This window comes from Petaurus breviceps, unplaced genomic scaffold (genome assembly GCF_028583685.1).
Source record: "Petaurus breviceps papuanus isolate PSGF00001 unplaced genomic scaffold, PetGlider_PUasm1.0 221, whole genome shotgun sequence".
NCBI lineage: Eukaryota > Metazoa > Chordata > Mammalia > Diprotodontia > Petauridae > Petaurus > Petaurus breviceps.
In genome coordinates this window covers 5431595-5445887 of record NW_027185877.1, presented here as the reverse complement: position 1 = coordinate 5445887, position 14293 = coordinate 5431595, and the positions used below count along the sequence as shown (strand labels likewise).

Genomic DNA, 14293 nt, shown 5'->3' with positions numbered 1-14293 from the left:
GAGAGAGAGAGAGAGAGAGAGAGAGAGAGAGAGAGAGAGAGAGATGTATATGACATGTGGTAGGGGTAGAAATAAGAAATTGGATTTTTAGTGGAAATGAGAGTAAGGAGCTGAGGATGACACCTGGGTCATGAGTATGGTTTACTGGGAAGATGCTGATATTCTCTATTGTAATAGGGAAGTTGAATAGAGGGGAGTCTTGGAGGAATGATAATGAGTTCCGCAAAAACATGGTGAGCTTGAGATGCCTGTGGTACACACGATTAAAATGTACGCTAGGTTATATGGAACTGAAGCTCGGGCCAGAAAGTAGGACTGGATTTATATATTTGAAAATGATCAGAAGAGACATATGGCAAGAGCCAAGCCCAGGCTCCAAGGACTGAAGAGAGGAAAGAATTCATACTAAAGATCAGGAGCTCAGTAGGCTGAGATAGAAGAAGAGGAAAGAAATGGGGGAACACTCACAGCAATGGAAAAATTAAAAAGAAGTCTCTTTGGAACATTATAATTCAAATATTCACTGCTAGAGCATTGCCAATTTTCATGAATAAGACCTAAGAGAGAAGATGTGTACTTTTTTTACTCTTTGACTAAACATATCATTGGAACTTCCATTGGTGATAGACTTCACCACTGAAGCTTAGCATGAAGTAAAAAAGTCACCTTCATCCTATTTTCCATATTATGACTCTTATTTTCAAGGTTAGACTTTTGATAATTTACAAATTCAAGGACACCAAGACTTAAGTAATAAAAATAAAGCTTGTAATTGATGGTGATGATGATAATTGGCATTTGTATTGAGCCTACTAAGTGCTAGATACTGCATTAAACATTTTATCTATATTCTCTCATTGGATCCTCATAAGAACTCTAGGAGGTAGGTACTATTATTATTTCCAAGCTATTGAATGTCCGAGGCTAGATTTGAACTCTGGTCATCCTGACTCCAGGCATAACCCTCTATCCTTCACACCACTCACTGCCTCTAATAAATTAATGGGAGGAGGAAAGTTGATGAAAAAGAGGTGGGTTTAGGAAATTTCCAGCCCATGAAACATGGAAGTAAAGTGAGAAAAAAATATTATTTTGCATACTTGGACTGGAAAAAAGTACAGTGAATTTTGGCATCTTACGTGGTCACACCCCATGTGTCACACCTGCTGTTTTTCTCTCTGGAGTTGTTTCTGTGATCAGTCATCAGCTTCAATCAGTTGATGGCTAGACACTCTGACACTGATTGCTTCCATCAACTAGCAATATTAATTTAAAAACTGCTGTACACACGGAAGATAATCATTAAGGAGAAATAGCTGTCCTTGCATTCAAGGCCCTTAGAATCAAATTGCATGATAAAAGCAGAGTCCTTCAGTGACATAGAGGTATATGAAATAAGGAGGAGGAGATTATGGTTTTAGAGGTTACAGGGACATTGAAGACCATTTAGTCCAATGCCCTCATTTTACTGATACAGAACCTGAGACTCAAAGAGCCAAAGTGATTTATTGTGAGCTTAGACAGCTAGAGAGGATTTAAAGAAAGATTCTCATACTCCAGGATAATACTCATCCCATGATCCTGAGATCAGGAAATGCAATATTGAGAGATAATAATAAAGTTATGATAAGATTTATATAACACTTATGTTCCAGGCACTGTGCTAAGTGCTATAATTAATAATATGATAATAGTAATAACATTTGTATATTGTATACTATGTGCCTAGGCAGCTAGGTGACTCGGGGTGGAGTGCTGCCACTGGATTCAGGAAGGTCTGAGTTCAAATAAGACCTAAGACCTTAATCACTTCTTGTCTTAATCCACTGGAGAAGAAAATTGCAAAGAACTCTAGTTTCTTCACCAAGAAAATCCCATGGACAGCATTAGCATTGTACAGACCATAGTGGTATCATAAAAAGCTGGACACAATTGAATGACTGAATAACATACTATATGCCAGGTACTATCTTAAGCATTCTATAATTATCTCTTCTGACCCTGATATCAAACCTGGGAGGTAGGTACTACTATTATATATTATCCTTATTTTACAAATGAGAAAACTGATGCAGAGGTTAAAAGATTTGCCTGAAGTCACATAGCTAGTTAGTATCTGATTTGTTAATTACTTTTTGGATTTGAACTCAGTTCTTCCTGACTCCAGGACCTGAGCTTTATCCACTGTGCCAGTCTAATCATGTTTATTAACCATGATGTGGAAAGGTGAATGAATATTACTTAGAGAGGAACGGGATAATGTTTCATCTGGGGAAATGATAACCTCATAGGCAAAATTTTTAACAACTCATTTGTCAGCAAATCAGGTAAATCTAACTGCTAAAGAATGTCCATGATGTATTGGATTTTGGAGAATCCAATTAGTAGATTTAATAGATTTCCCTAAAGTGGGTTAGATGTGAAATTTGACTGAAGTCACTACCTGTTTCTGGGGAGAAAAATGTAATTAAATATTGCTTAACAAGAGTTGCACAGAATGCTTTGGAGGGGGGAAGGAATGATAGTGTTATGATAGATGTGAATTAGATACTTTTTGTCAAACCAAGGTACCCCCATATTCTTCAGACCCCACACTCTATTTAGTCTGATTTTTTTTTGTTGTATCAGTCTAGTCTTTAATGTATCTTCTTACATACTTTCTCCAAATCTTTCCATTTTCTAAACAACATAAGTGATAAAAATGATATAGTTGTCATCAGGCATCTTTCATTCATTTCACTGTTATGGGTCTAGGCTTTTAGAGTCATAGCACTTATATTCTGCTGTTACTCTGTGTTTTCTGTGAAGCAGCCAAACTGTTTTTCTGTCTTCCATAGGGCATGGGTAACTGCAGGGTGTTTATTCAGTGACTGTAAGGCACTAGGGATATACAAAGACAAAACAAAACAAAACAAAAAGTCCATGCCCTTATAGAGTTTTAAATGCTGAAAATCATTGGGAAAAATAATTGAGAGGAAGCATGTTACAGTGGGTAGAAAGCTAACTTTGGAGTCAACTAAATTTTCGTCCATATACTGCCTCTTAATACTGGTTATGTGATGCTAGGGAAGCTATGTAACTCCTCAGCAATTTGAGCAAATAACAATTCATTTTTGTATATGTTTTTACATATGTGTCATCTCCCCTGATGAAATGTAAGCTCTTTGAGGACAGATATTGTTTCATTTTTTTCCTTTGTTTTCTTAGTACCTAACACAATCTCTGGCACACAGAAGGTACTTAATAAATGCTTGTTGATGAATAACTTACATGACAGTAGCCAACTGAACTGACAGAAGTTTCCCCATTGGAAACTCTCTATAATAATGAAGCAACAGGTCTGAACCACTCTCAACCCCTTCCTTTTCCAGTCCCACAAAAGAAATTAAATGAACCTTTAATCATTTAAAAACCCAATAGTATAAAAAGTTAGGCAACATCTTACCCTAATCCATATAACAAGGAGTCAAGAGAATCTTTCTTCTTCCCCTCTTAGCCAAATAAGTTGAAAGGCATCTTGGCTGCAGAATGGTAAACATATAATGCATAAAGTACTTACTATTAATATGCTGCTGTAGATGAAAAAATGTGGTTGTGGTTTAAATGAGAGCCTAACAATTACTGAGATAGTCCAAGCAGTGCTACAGCTGGGAATGTGCCCAAATGTTTGAAAATAATTTGCATTGACAGTCTATTGCAGTACCTTTCAAGTCCATAGATTACATGAGAACTTGAGCATGGACATTTTTGATTGGATAGGAAAGGCAGGCTGCTGTTCTAAATGTCCTAGTTTTCATAGTGACTGGTTTTACCCAGATGTTGTTATGTTCATAATGTCTGCTCTGGGGGAAAGAAGGATTGGTTCCTTCAAACAGACAAGCACATAATAAAATTGGAACTTTATATTTTCTAGCTTCAAGGAAAGAGCCAGTTCTTTTAAATGTAGAAGCTGATTTAAAAAAGAAAAAAAGAAAGAAATTTCATTGGTTTCTCAGATTTGAGTAGATTAAAATGTGTAAATCAGTTCAAATACAGTTATTTGCACCTGATAGCACTGGTATTTCCATTGAAATATGTAAAGTAATGGGGTGGGATTGACTACAAGTGAAAACAACTTATTCCATTTTCTTGTAATGCCGATTTTATTGGTGGCTTGTTTCATAGATATTTTACTGGAAGATGCTACTGATGGAACTCTTCATAAAGATGGCCGCAGCGTGAAAATTATAGTATCTATTAGCAAGGGCTATGGTCAATCAAAGGTATTCCACTTATACTATCTTCTCTGTTATTGTGGGTGTAGAAAGATCCCTTAAGTTATAAATATTTTCTCTCTTCTGATTTCCAGTGGTAACATTATAGCAAAAGACTTCTCTTGGCCTTTTGAACAATCATGTAGGGTGATTACAGATCACAAAACAAATGAGATAATTACTTAAACAGATGTGACTCCCATATTCTTCATGTAGCATGTTTTCATCCAAGCCCAGATCTTTTGACTTCATACTTCTAAATGGAAGTTAAAGGCATATCTGATTGTGCATGTTGTCAAGATGTATTATCGGTATCACCAGTAGAAGATTTAGTCTTTATAAAGTGAAGCATTCTTTCAGTGGCTGGTAGTGCTTTCCTAAACAAAGAAATGGGGTTTCTGAGCACTGTACTGCATACTAAAAAAGCAATGAGTAACCAAAAATACCAATTGGTCAACTTGTCTCACCTTTCCAAAACAGAAGCCTGAATGATAGACTTATAAGAATTTTTTTTAGATAACATTTCATCAAGCAACAAACACCCCTTAAGTGCTTCCTATTTTTCAGGTACTTTGTTAAGCAGTAGAGGAAGGAAGGAAAGAAAAGCCATATGTTAACAATTCACTGTGTGTCAAACTTTGTCCTGAGCACTGGGGATGAAAATACAAAAGCAAAAACTGCCCTTGTTCCTATGCCATTGAATTTGAATTGGCAGAACCAACCCACACAGGAGAAGGGTTATCAGAGAGGGGCATTTTGGTCCAGAAAGTTACGTAGATGGTGAGTGGGGCTGTAGAAGAAGAGACAAGAGTATACAAAGACAGAAATGAAATTGTTCCTACCCTCACAGAGCTTATCTCAAAGAGATGTACTTATACACATGCACACAAAGCATGTTTTGAGGGAGGGGAAGGCATGAGAATCTGAGGGAATAAGGAGAAGATTCAAAGAGATGATGACTTTTGAGCTGAGCTCTGAAGGAAATTAGGACCAAAAAATTCACAGAATCTTGGCGTTGGAAGATATTTCAGATATCCAATTTCATATCTTGGGTACAAAAATGTCATCTATCATGTCTGACAACCACTGACAGGATATTGTACTTAGTGAAAGATAATATAAACAGCATTTTTCTTTTTTAGATATTGAGCCAAAATTTGCTTCCTATTATACCTACCTAGTCCACATTATATTGGTCTTTAGAACCTAGAAAAACACATGTAATTCTCTTTCACAAAAACAACTTCCTAAATTTAGAAAGATAGGCTGTTTTAAGGGAGCTGCCATGATCCTCTTAAATCTTTCTTTCTCCAGGTCTTTTTAGGGCATGCTTTCCAATTCTTCCACTATTCTGGTCACTACCTTTGGCAATCCTCCAGATTGTTTATGCCCACTCCATATATGGTACCTAAAACTGGTTATGGTACTGGAAATGTATTTGGGCCAAGACAGTAGGAGTATCACCTTCATCCCCAATGTTAAAGTTCTATTAGGTAACATTAATTATTATTTGGACTGTCATATACCATTCATAATTTGTACTGAATTTGAAATCTACCCTTTAGGTATATTTATGTAGATGATTTTTTATTAAAAACTCAAGTGCAATGCTTTATTTTTATTACAATCTATCTTACTAAATTACAACCATTTTGCTGCCCTATCTAGATCTTTTTGGTACCAATTTTGTTAGCTAATTATCTCACCCTCCTAGCTTCATGTTATCCAGAATTGAGATAGGCAGTCTTACTATGCTTTTATATAAGTTATTGAAAAAAAAATTCTGAAAATAAGAGTCATTAACACTATATCAAAGACCACCCCTCCAAATGGATATTGATTGTATGTCTATAGAAGTTTTCTTATGTACCTGTCAGAAATGAAATTAACTTCATCTAGTATGACTTATTTCTTTCCCAAGTTCTCATGAATCATCCCTTTAAGGAAGTATTCTAGAATTTTGTTAGGATAAGAAATTCTTCTGAACTTTTGATCATTCCTTACTATATAATAATTTTCCAATACATTCATTACCATCAACAGTTACCAACAACAATTACCATTTCTATCCTATAATTTGTTTAGTAATTCTTCTATTGATAGATACATCAGTTTAACTACATGTCATCTTGTCCTCTTTGGATAGATACTCGCACCAAATTTTTATTCATGTCAGTCTCCTATCCTCTTAAGCCAATATCTATTGTAGAATCTCAGGTCATGACATCATAAATATAGAGATTTATAACTGGAAGGAACTAGAGATAAAATTATTTTCACTCATTTAGTTAGTAGCAGAAGCAAGATTTGAACATGGGTCCTTTGACTCTCAATCTCAGACCCTTTTCAGTTTCTCCAAGTTATTATCTCTGAACTCTTAGATATCTGTATTCTGGCTCTCCCCTCTAAACTCTTTTTCCCTCTAAATGCTTTTCCCCCTAAACTCTTTTTAAACAACTATAAAAGAATCAGTGGTAAATTTTTTTAATTGGAGAATTTAAGAGAATGGTAAACACTTTAAATTGGTAGTGATCTAAAAGATTTTATGCCTTTCAGCTTCAAAAACAGAGTGCTTTAAAATTGTTTTTAAGGTAATTGAGAAACTTAACTTTGAGAAGTAACATGGCACACCTAAATTTATAACCAAAGTGAATGCTCCAAAGATTCTAAGCCATAAACTCACTTCATGAGCTGTAGAAGCATGTCAACTTTTCCAATAATCTACAAAGCAGATAAGTCAACTATTTGTATTGTATATTCATCCTCCTCAAATTTTGGGGGAGAGTCATATAAAGAAGTTTCTCCTCGAGGGCAAGGAATGATATTACTTTTGTTTTTATATTCCAAGTCCCTGGCATAATATCTGTAAAATAGTAAGCACTTAACAAATGCTTGTTGACTGATATGATTTTTACCCAAAAAATGTAATTTAAAAATATGGTTTCAGAAACATGTTTCTTAAAATAGAATATACCTGTACCCACACTGTCTCGATTTTCCTATCCATAGCCCATGACATCACTACTAAACAACTTCATTTCTTTCTCTTCTATTCCCTTTAAACAATGCCCTTTCCATCTGTATCAGCAAAATAGTACTTATATGGGAAAATACATGAACGTGTAAGTGTGAACATTCTGTTGTCTCACTTGGTATGGTGGCACGTGTTTGTACTCCCTGTTCCCAGAAAGGCTGATGGATTACTTGAGTTTGGGAGTTCTGAGCTATGGCATGGATGAAAATAATTGGTGTTCTATACTAAATCTAGCACTAGCATGGTGAACCCACAGAAGCAGGGGACCACCATGCTTTTTAGAGAAGCATCAACTTACCTAGGCTGGAAAAATGGAGCAGGTTAAATGTTCCATTACTATTAATATTGGGATCAGGCACTTTCAAGTTGGTAAGATGAGCAGACCCAGTTTCAAAAAAAAGATATTAACTGCTGCTTAATTAATTACATATCTGTTTTTAAAAAGCAACAACACAGTAATCAAACATGATTGCATGATTGGCAGCTGAATTTGATGTTGGTTTATTTTGTCTTTCCTTTTCTTTTCTTTTTTAAAGGAACAGAAGCCTCAGGCATACTTGATAGGATCCATTGGTGTTAGTGGAAAAACCAAGTGGGATGTATTAGATGGTGTAATTAGACGTCTTTTCAAGGTAGGATCTGTACAGTAGCAGAGTATTGATTTCAGTATTTGTTCCCATTTTAAATACCTCTCCCTTTTAATGTTCTAGGCTGAATTGATTTTTTATTTGCTCCCTAATTTAAAATATTCATTAAGACCTCTTTTGGCTAATGCTATTGGACTTTAATTACTTTCATGTCACCTGTTCCTCCAATTTTTAATCACTTGGCTCCAGACCACCCTGTGTTCTATTCTTTGTGTTACATGCACTAAACCCCTGTTTGAATGTGTTTTTGTGTGTACTCATTTTTAGGAGTATGTGTTCCGAATTGATACATCCACTAGTCTTGGTTTGAGCTCTGACTGTATCGCTAGCTACTGTATAGGGGATTTAATTAGATCCCATAGTCTAGAAGTGCCTGAATTGCTGCCTTGTGGATATCTTGTTGGCGATAATAACATCATCACTGTGAACCTTAAAGGTAAAAAGGGGGGGGGGAGACAATTGTGTTTGTACCAACAAAGCTGAATTTTACCCCAATTCTCCTTTATTTTCACATTTTTTAATTTGTATAACTTTTTTAAAATTAAAAAAAATATATATTTTTAACATTTAAACATATTACAATCTTATCAAAACAAAGTCATTGGAGATACAGAGGTAAAATTGAAAGTGAAATGGTTAGAGATTCTGACTGGGATTTAAAGTTTAACATTAGGAGTCATCGGATCATAGATTTATTGCTGGAAGGGGCCTCAACGGTCATCTTGTCTAAAGCCTTCCTTACAGATGAGAAAACTGAAACTAATATATACATCCCCAATCTAGACTTTAAAATTGCTATATTTTCTTTTCTAGAATTGGTCAGTTATTTAGGTTTCTAAAGGTCTATATACATTCTATTATAATCTATTTCTTTTCTCATGGATGAAAGGCCCTGCACATTTACGATTTAAAAATATGGTACAATGAGGTGCCTTATAGTAGTGATCAAGAGTTAGACATCAGAATAGAATCGCTGATCAATTTCATAAAAGTAATTGACATTTGCATAGCACTTACTAGATGCCAAACACGATTCAATACTTTTATGAGTATTATCTCATTTTTTCCTCACAACCCAAGGAGTACATGTTATTATTATCCCAATTTTACAGAACAGAAAACTGAGTGAGAGGTTAAATAACTTGGTCATGGTGCCCTTGATAGTGAGTATCTTAAGTTGGATTTGAACTTGGGTCTCCCTGACTCCAGGCCCAGCATTCTATCCACTATGTCCCCTAGCTGCCTCTCTTTGAATATGTATAGCATGTTCACCAAATCACAGTATGCTTACTAAACACTTTAGAGAATATGATCATGAAGACACGTTTCCTACCTAATAATTAGATTTATGTCATTGAATACAATAAAGAGAAAAATGGGAAAAAAGTAAATAATAATTTTAAAATGCTGATGAAATCATTATGAAATCTATTAGTACATAATTCATAAAGAACCACATATAGAGTTTAGGTTAGAGCAAGATAGCACTGTTTGAGTTTGTTATATATCCATTGGGTGGAAAAGGCAGCTAGGTAGTACAGTGAATAGAGTGCCAGCCCTGGAGTCAGGAAGACTCATCTTCCTAAGTTCTAATCTGACCTCAGAGATTCACTAGCTGTGTGACCCTGAGCAAGTCATTTAACCCTGTTTGCCTCAGTTTCTTCATCTGTAAAATGAGTTGAGAAAGTAATGGCAAACCACTCTAGTCTCTTTGCCAAGAAGGGGTCACAAAAAGTCAGACACTACTGAAATGAATGAACAACAAAAATTGTTGGTGGAAATGTCTCATTCTTAGAGAAATTAGATGGATACTTAGATTTGAGGATAGGACAAGAGGAAACAGAGGTAAGACAATATTGCATAGTAGGAAGAGTAGTAGATTCAGTCAGATGATAGCCTTTCAATTACCAACTTTACTGCTTAATAACTGTGTGACGCTAAATAAGTCCAGTAATGTCTTGTGGGCCTCCTTTTCCTCATCTGTAAGATAAGGGGATTGCAGTGGAGGGTATCTACTATCCATTCTGGACCTGAACTTTGTTTTCTAGGTCATAAGAATGAGGGGAGTTATGTGTTGACACATAACCTTGTAAGATCTAGCATGTGTGGTAGGGAAGTAAAATTACAGTCAAGGAGGGAGGGTAGATGGAAGAGCAAAATAGGTTTTCAAAGGCAGCATGTATTAAGTGTATCAGTAGACACTTTTTTTCATTTGTTTGTTTCCCTTGACTATGGTCCTTGCCTGAAAATTATAACAGTGTTTTGTGGCAGAAATTTCAAGACAAGTATTTTGCAATGGGCATTAAGAACTTTATTCTTGCCATTGGCCAAGTGCTAATATGGTAGAAACCATGTTTTGACCTTGACTTTACACTGACTTATTAAACAATGAAGTTTTCTTGTTTGTTTCTTCAGGGGTGGAAGAAAACAGTTTGGATAGCTTTGTTTTTGATACACTAATCCCAAAACCAATTACCCAAAGGTATTTTAATTTGCTGATGGAGCATCACAGAATTATCCTATCTGGACCAAGTGGCACTGGAAAGACATATTTAGCCAACAAACTTGCTGAATATATCATAACCAAATCTGGTAGGAAAAAAATAGAAGATGCTATTGCTGTGTTTAATGTGGACCACAAATCAAGTAAGGTAAGTGACTAGAGTCAAAATATTTCCATCTCCTACATGGATATGTACTGGTTCTATTACAACATACATTATGGTGTTCTACAGAGACTTGTAGATTTTTCTGAACTCCTTTAGAAGAAACTGAATAAGATTCCACTCTCTTATTTCCTGTTACAATACTGATCTCCTTGTTATTAAATAGTAAATGTGTGTGTGTGTGCGTACAAATATACATTTATGTATGTGAAGATATAGCAAAGTAAACTACGATTTTTTTGGAGGGCAATTGGGATTAAGTAACTTGCCCAAAGTCACATGGCTAGTAAGTGTTAAGTGTTTGAGGTTGGATTTGAACTCAGGTCCTCCTGACTCCAGAGCCAGTGCTCTATTCATTTAATTTTATGAAGAGAATAATAAAGAATGGAGTATCTTCATCAATTTTTATTGAAATTAAACTCTTGGAATCTTAAAGTGTAAGTAGGCACATACATCAAAGATGGTAACTGACAGTCAGTGAAAGCTGGGATAATGGTGTTTGACTCCATGAATTTCTAAAACTGACTCTTATCTACTTGAATTTCTTGAATTGAATTCTGTACCAACCTGGCCTAAGGGTTCCCTTTGGGATCTATTTCAGCTAAAAATTAACCCCTGGGCAGCCAGTTCTATAGGCAACCTGGGAAAAAGTAAAAACAAAAATCATTCCATTTCCTCAAAACCTTAAGGCTGTTGATTATTATTAATATTTTAGGGACTAGAACCAAGTCCCACAGGGCTGTTGCCTGAAAGGACTTTAATCTTCTCAGTCCAATGGCTTCTGGAGAAATAGTCTAGATTTAAAATATATTGAATAAAAGATTTGTTTCTGTTTGTTGTATTTGGATTGCTGCAAAACTTCCTAAAAATGAAATATTTTCAGTAAATAAATTTCATGTCAGCCTACATGATGTAAATTAGGTTAACCATTTACCACCTTTCTGGAGGGGAGTTTGAGCATTGGTAGGTTGTTGCATTAGAAGAAGAAGATTATACAGGCTCATCCGAATGTCTGAATATTGTTTTTTTCAGTGTCAGGAAGTGAATGTGAATTTCATTGAATTGCTTTTGAGTGTTAGAATCTCCTTCATCCACCCAGATAGGTTAATAATCTAACATGAAAGGGCATCTAAAAGGTTCATCTAAATATGTAAATTATGTAGTTCATTGAATTGGTACTCTAGATTTGTTTTCTTTGCTTTTTTTTTTGGGGGGGGGATTTTCCAAGGAATATGTCTGCCAGTAAGTACCTTTACTCAGAGCAGTCTCTGAAGTATTCATCAAAGAGAATGATGACTAGAATCTTCAGAAGAAACTACAAAGAGAAACTTTAGAAGAAATGCATTTGAACTCTGTTAGGGTCTTCCTAATACTTCACTTTACTCATTCAGATGGAAAGATCACTTACCAATTCTCATTTACTAGCGTACAAAGAACAGTGGGGTCACTTACAGCTAAACACATCTGTCACACAGAATTTAGGTGTTTTCTTTAGAGCTGGCAGTATTCTAACTTTGGTGGAATAAGCTGGAGTTTTAATTGATAAATATATAAAATCAGGATATTTAACTCACTCTTCTACACTGAAATGAACACGACTGGTTTTTACTTCTCTTTACTGGTTTTTACATTTTATTAAATGTTTAATTCCTTCTTCGGGTTCTTTACCTCTTCCTATCTTCCCATAAAATCATCCTTTCCTTCCTTGCCCTTTTCCTTTCCTTTCCTTTCTTTCTCAGAAGTAGAAAGGACTGTTTTCTTAGTCACGTATTCTTTTCTTTTGGTTTTGCCCCAGCACTGAAGCTAATCAGTTTTTAGAATTTATTTTCTTTGTGTGGGAGATGGATTTTCTCCCCAGTGGCACACTTGTGGGACTAGATTATATTAATGAAAACTTTTAGTGAGTTTTTGTGTTTTATTTTTATTAAAGTGAAGGACTGTGGCATAGTAGATAGAGTACTGGGCCTGGAGTCAGAAAGACCCTAGTTCAAATCTAGTCTTCAACATGTAATGGGTGCATGACCCTGGGCTAGTCATTGACCTTTGCTTACCTCAGTTTCCTCAACTGTAAGATGGGGGTAATAATAGCACCTACTTCCCAGTGTTGTTATAAAGATTAAGTGAAATGTTATTTGTAAAAATGTACTTGAAGTATCTGGCACACATATAAGGCACTTTGTAAATGCATTTTCCCATCCCCTTCAAATCCTATTCCTCTCACTATTTGTGTGACCTTTGGCAAGTAAGTGAACTTCCCTAAGCTTCAGTTTTGTCAACTGACAAAATGAGTTAGATTAGAAGACTTCTAATGATCTATCCCAGTTCTATAATCCCATGACACTTCTGAGATTATGTAAAATTAACTTGCACCTAAGATTTGCTCATGGCACACTAAGATGAAAGTTAATTTTAAGAAAAATTTAGTTACATAGAATGCTATTATAAGAGGTTTACCTACTGAAAGGCAATAACTAAAGTTAAACTTCATGTAAAAATACTCTCTTCTTTTTTTAATGTTAGTTTAAATAAATTCACTTACTGAGGATTCCCATAGTGATTATCATCCAAATATTATTTTCCTTATGGCACATTATCTTTTTTTTAACCCAATACTTCCAAAGATTCTATTTTCTGTCTCTTCCTTAGAAAACCATTTGACCAATGTAGTTTCTGTTACTTAAAAATAAAAAAAAATATTTCAGTGCTATGGAATGCCATGGAGATATAATAGGAAGAAACCAGTTGTAAAGTGCTTGAGAAACTAGTACAAAGGAAGCCTGAAAATAGAGTTTACCTGAATTTGTTGCTTTCTCTGCATGCCATTGCCATGTGATTTTCATGAACTTCTTTGCCAGTGTTGGGACAATTCCAACTGGTGAGAAGATCAACCTTCCTTCCTGGGAATTGGTTTTGTGCTAAGGATAGGTGTGAAGTCTAGGGAATCAATAACCCAAAATGCTTTCTGAAACACATGAAAATGCTCTGAGAAAACCCACTTGTACTGGTTAATTACTGATAGGCTCTCTGCTATGCTATAGATAACACTCAGGAGTCAAAGGCTTTAAAAAGCATGTTACTCACTCAGAAGATTCAAACAAAAGGCCAAGAAGAAAGAAAGGAAAAATATCTTTCTATGCCTTGAGAACCTCTATGTATCATAGTCCATCTTTCTTCCCTCTTCTCAGGCCTACCATCAAGCCACCCGCTGGAATATTTTCATTGAAAGAGTGCATCTGAAGAGTAGAATCTGTGGCATTTGATATAGTATGCTTAGAAGGCAATTGTAGGAAAGAACAAATGATGAACAGGAATCACTTGGGAGATGAGGATGTAGAGAGAGGAGATTAGCAGTTTGGCTTGGCAGTGAATGACTCAGTTGTCCTCAGTGTGCAAAATATAGTACCTAATAGGAACTGGTAGTTATAGCTCTAATATATAAATACATGGAAGAACTGTGGGTGCACCAGCCTGGAAAACTCTTGACTGGAAATTTTCAAATAAATAGAGATAAGAAAATGCATATGGCCTAGGGGCTAAGTCCCAGTGAGGTGGATGAGTTTAAATGATTTGCCCAGAGTTACTCTCAAGTGTCAGAAGCGGAATGTGAACCCAGATTTTCCTAACTACAGGCGTATTGCTCTGTTTGTTACATTTGTTAAAATATGTGGCTGGCCAGAAAGGTTAGGCCTATCA

General features: G+C 35.5%; 1 protein-coding gene across 2 annotated transcripts in view; it reads left to right on the top strand.

The window, feature by feature from the left end:
* Positions 1–14293, top strand: part of NAV3 (neuron navigator 3) — a 499276-nt gene that overhangs the window by 470699 nt on the left and 14284 nt on the right. For both annotated transcript variants that reach the window (XM_069094807.1, XM_069094808.1), the window contains 4 exons: positions 4165–4262; positions 7824–7919; positions 8202–8370; positions 10350–10585. In XM_069094807.1, coding sequence (XP_068950908.1) covers positions 4165–4262; positions 7824–7919; positions 8202–8370; positions 10350–10585 — 599 coding nt within the window. The remainder of the gene's footprint in view (positions 1–4164; positions 4263–7823; positions 7920–8201; positions 8371–10349; positions 10586–14293) is intronic.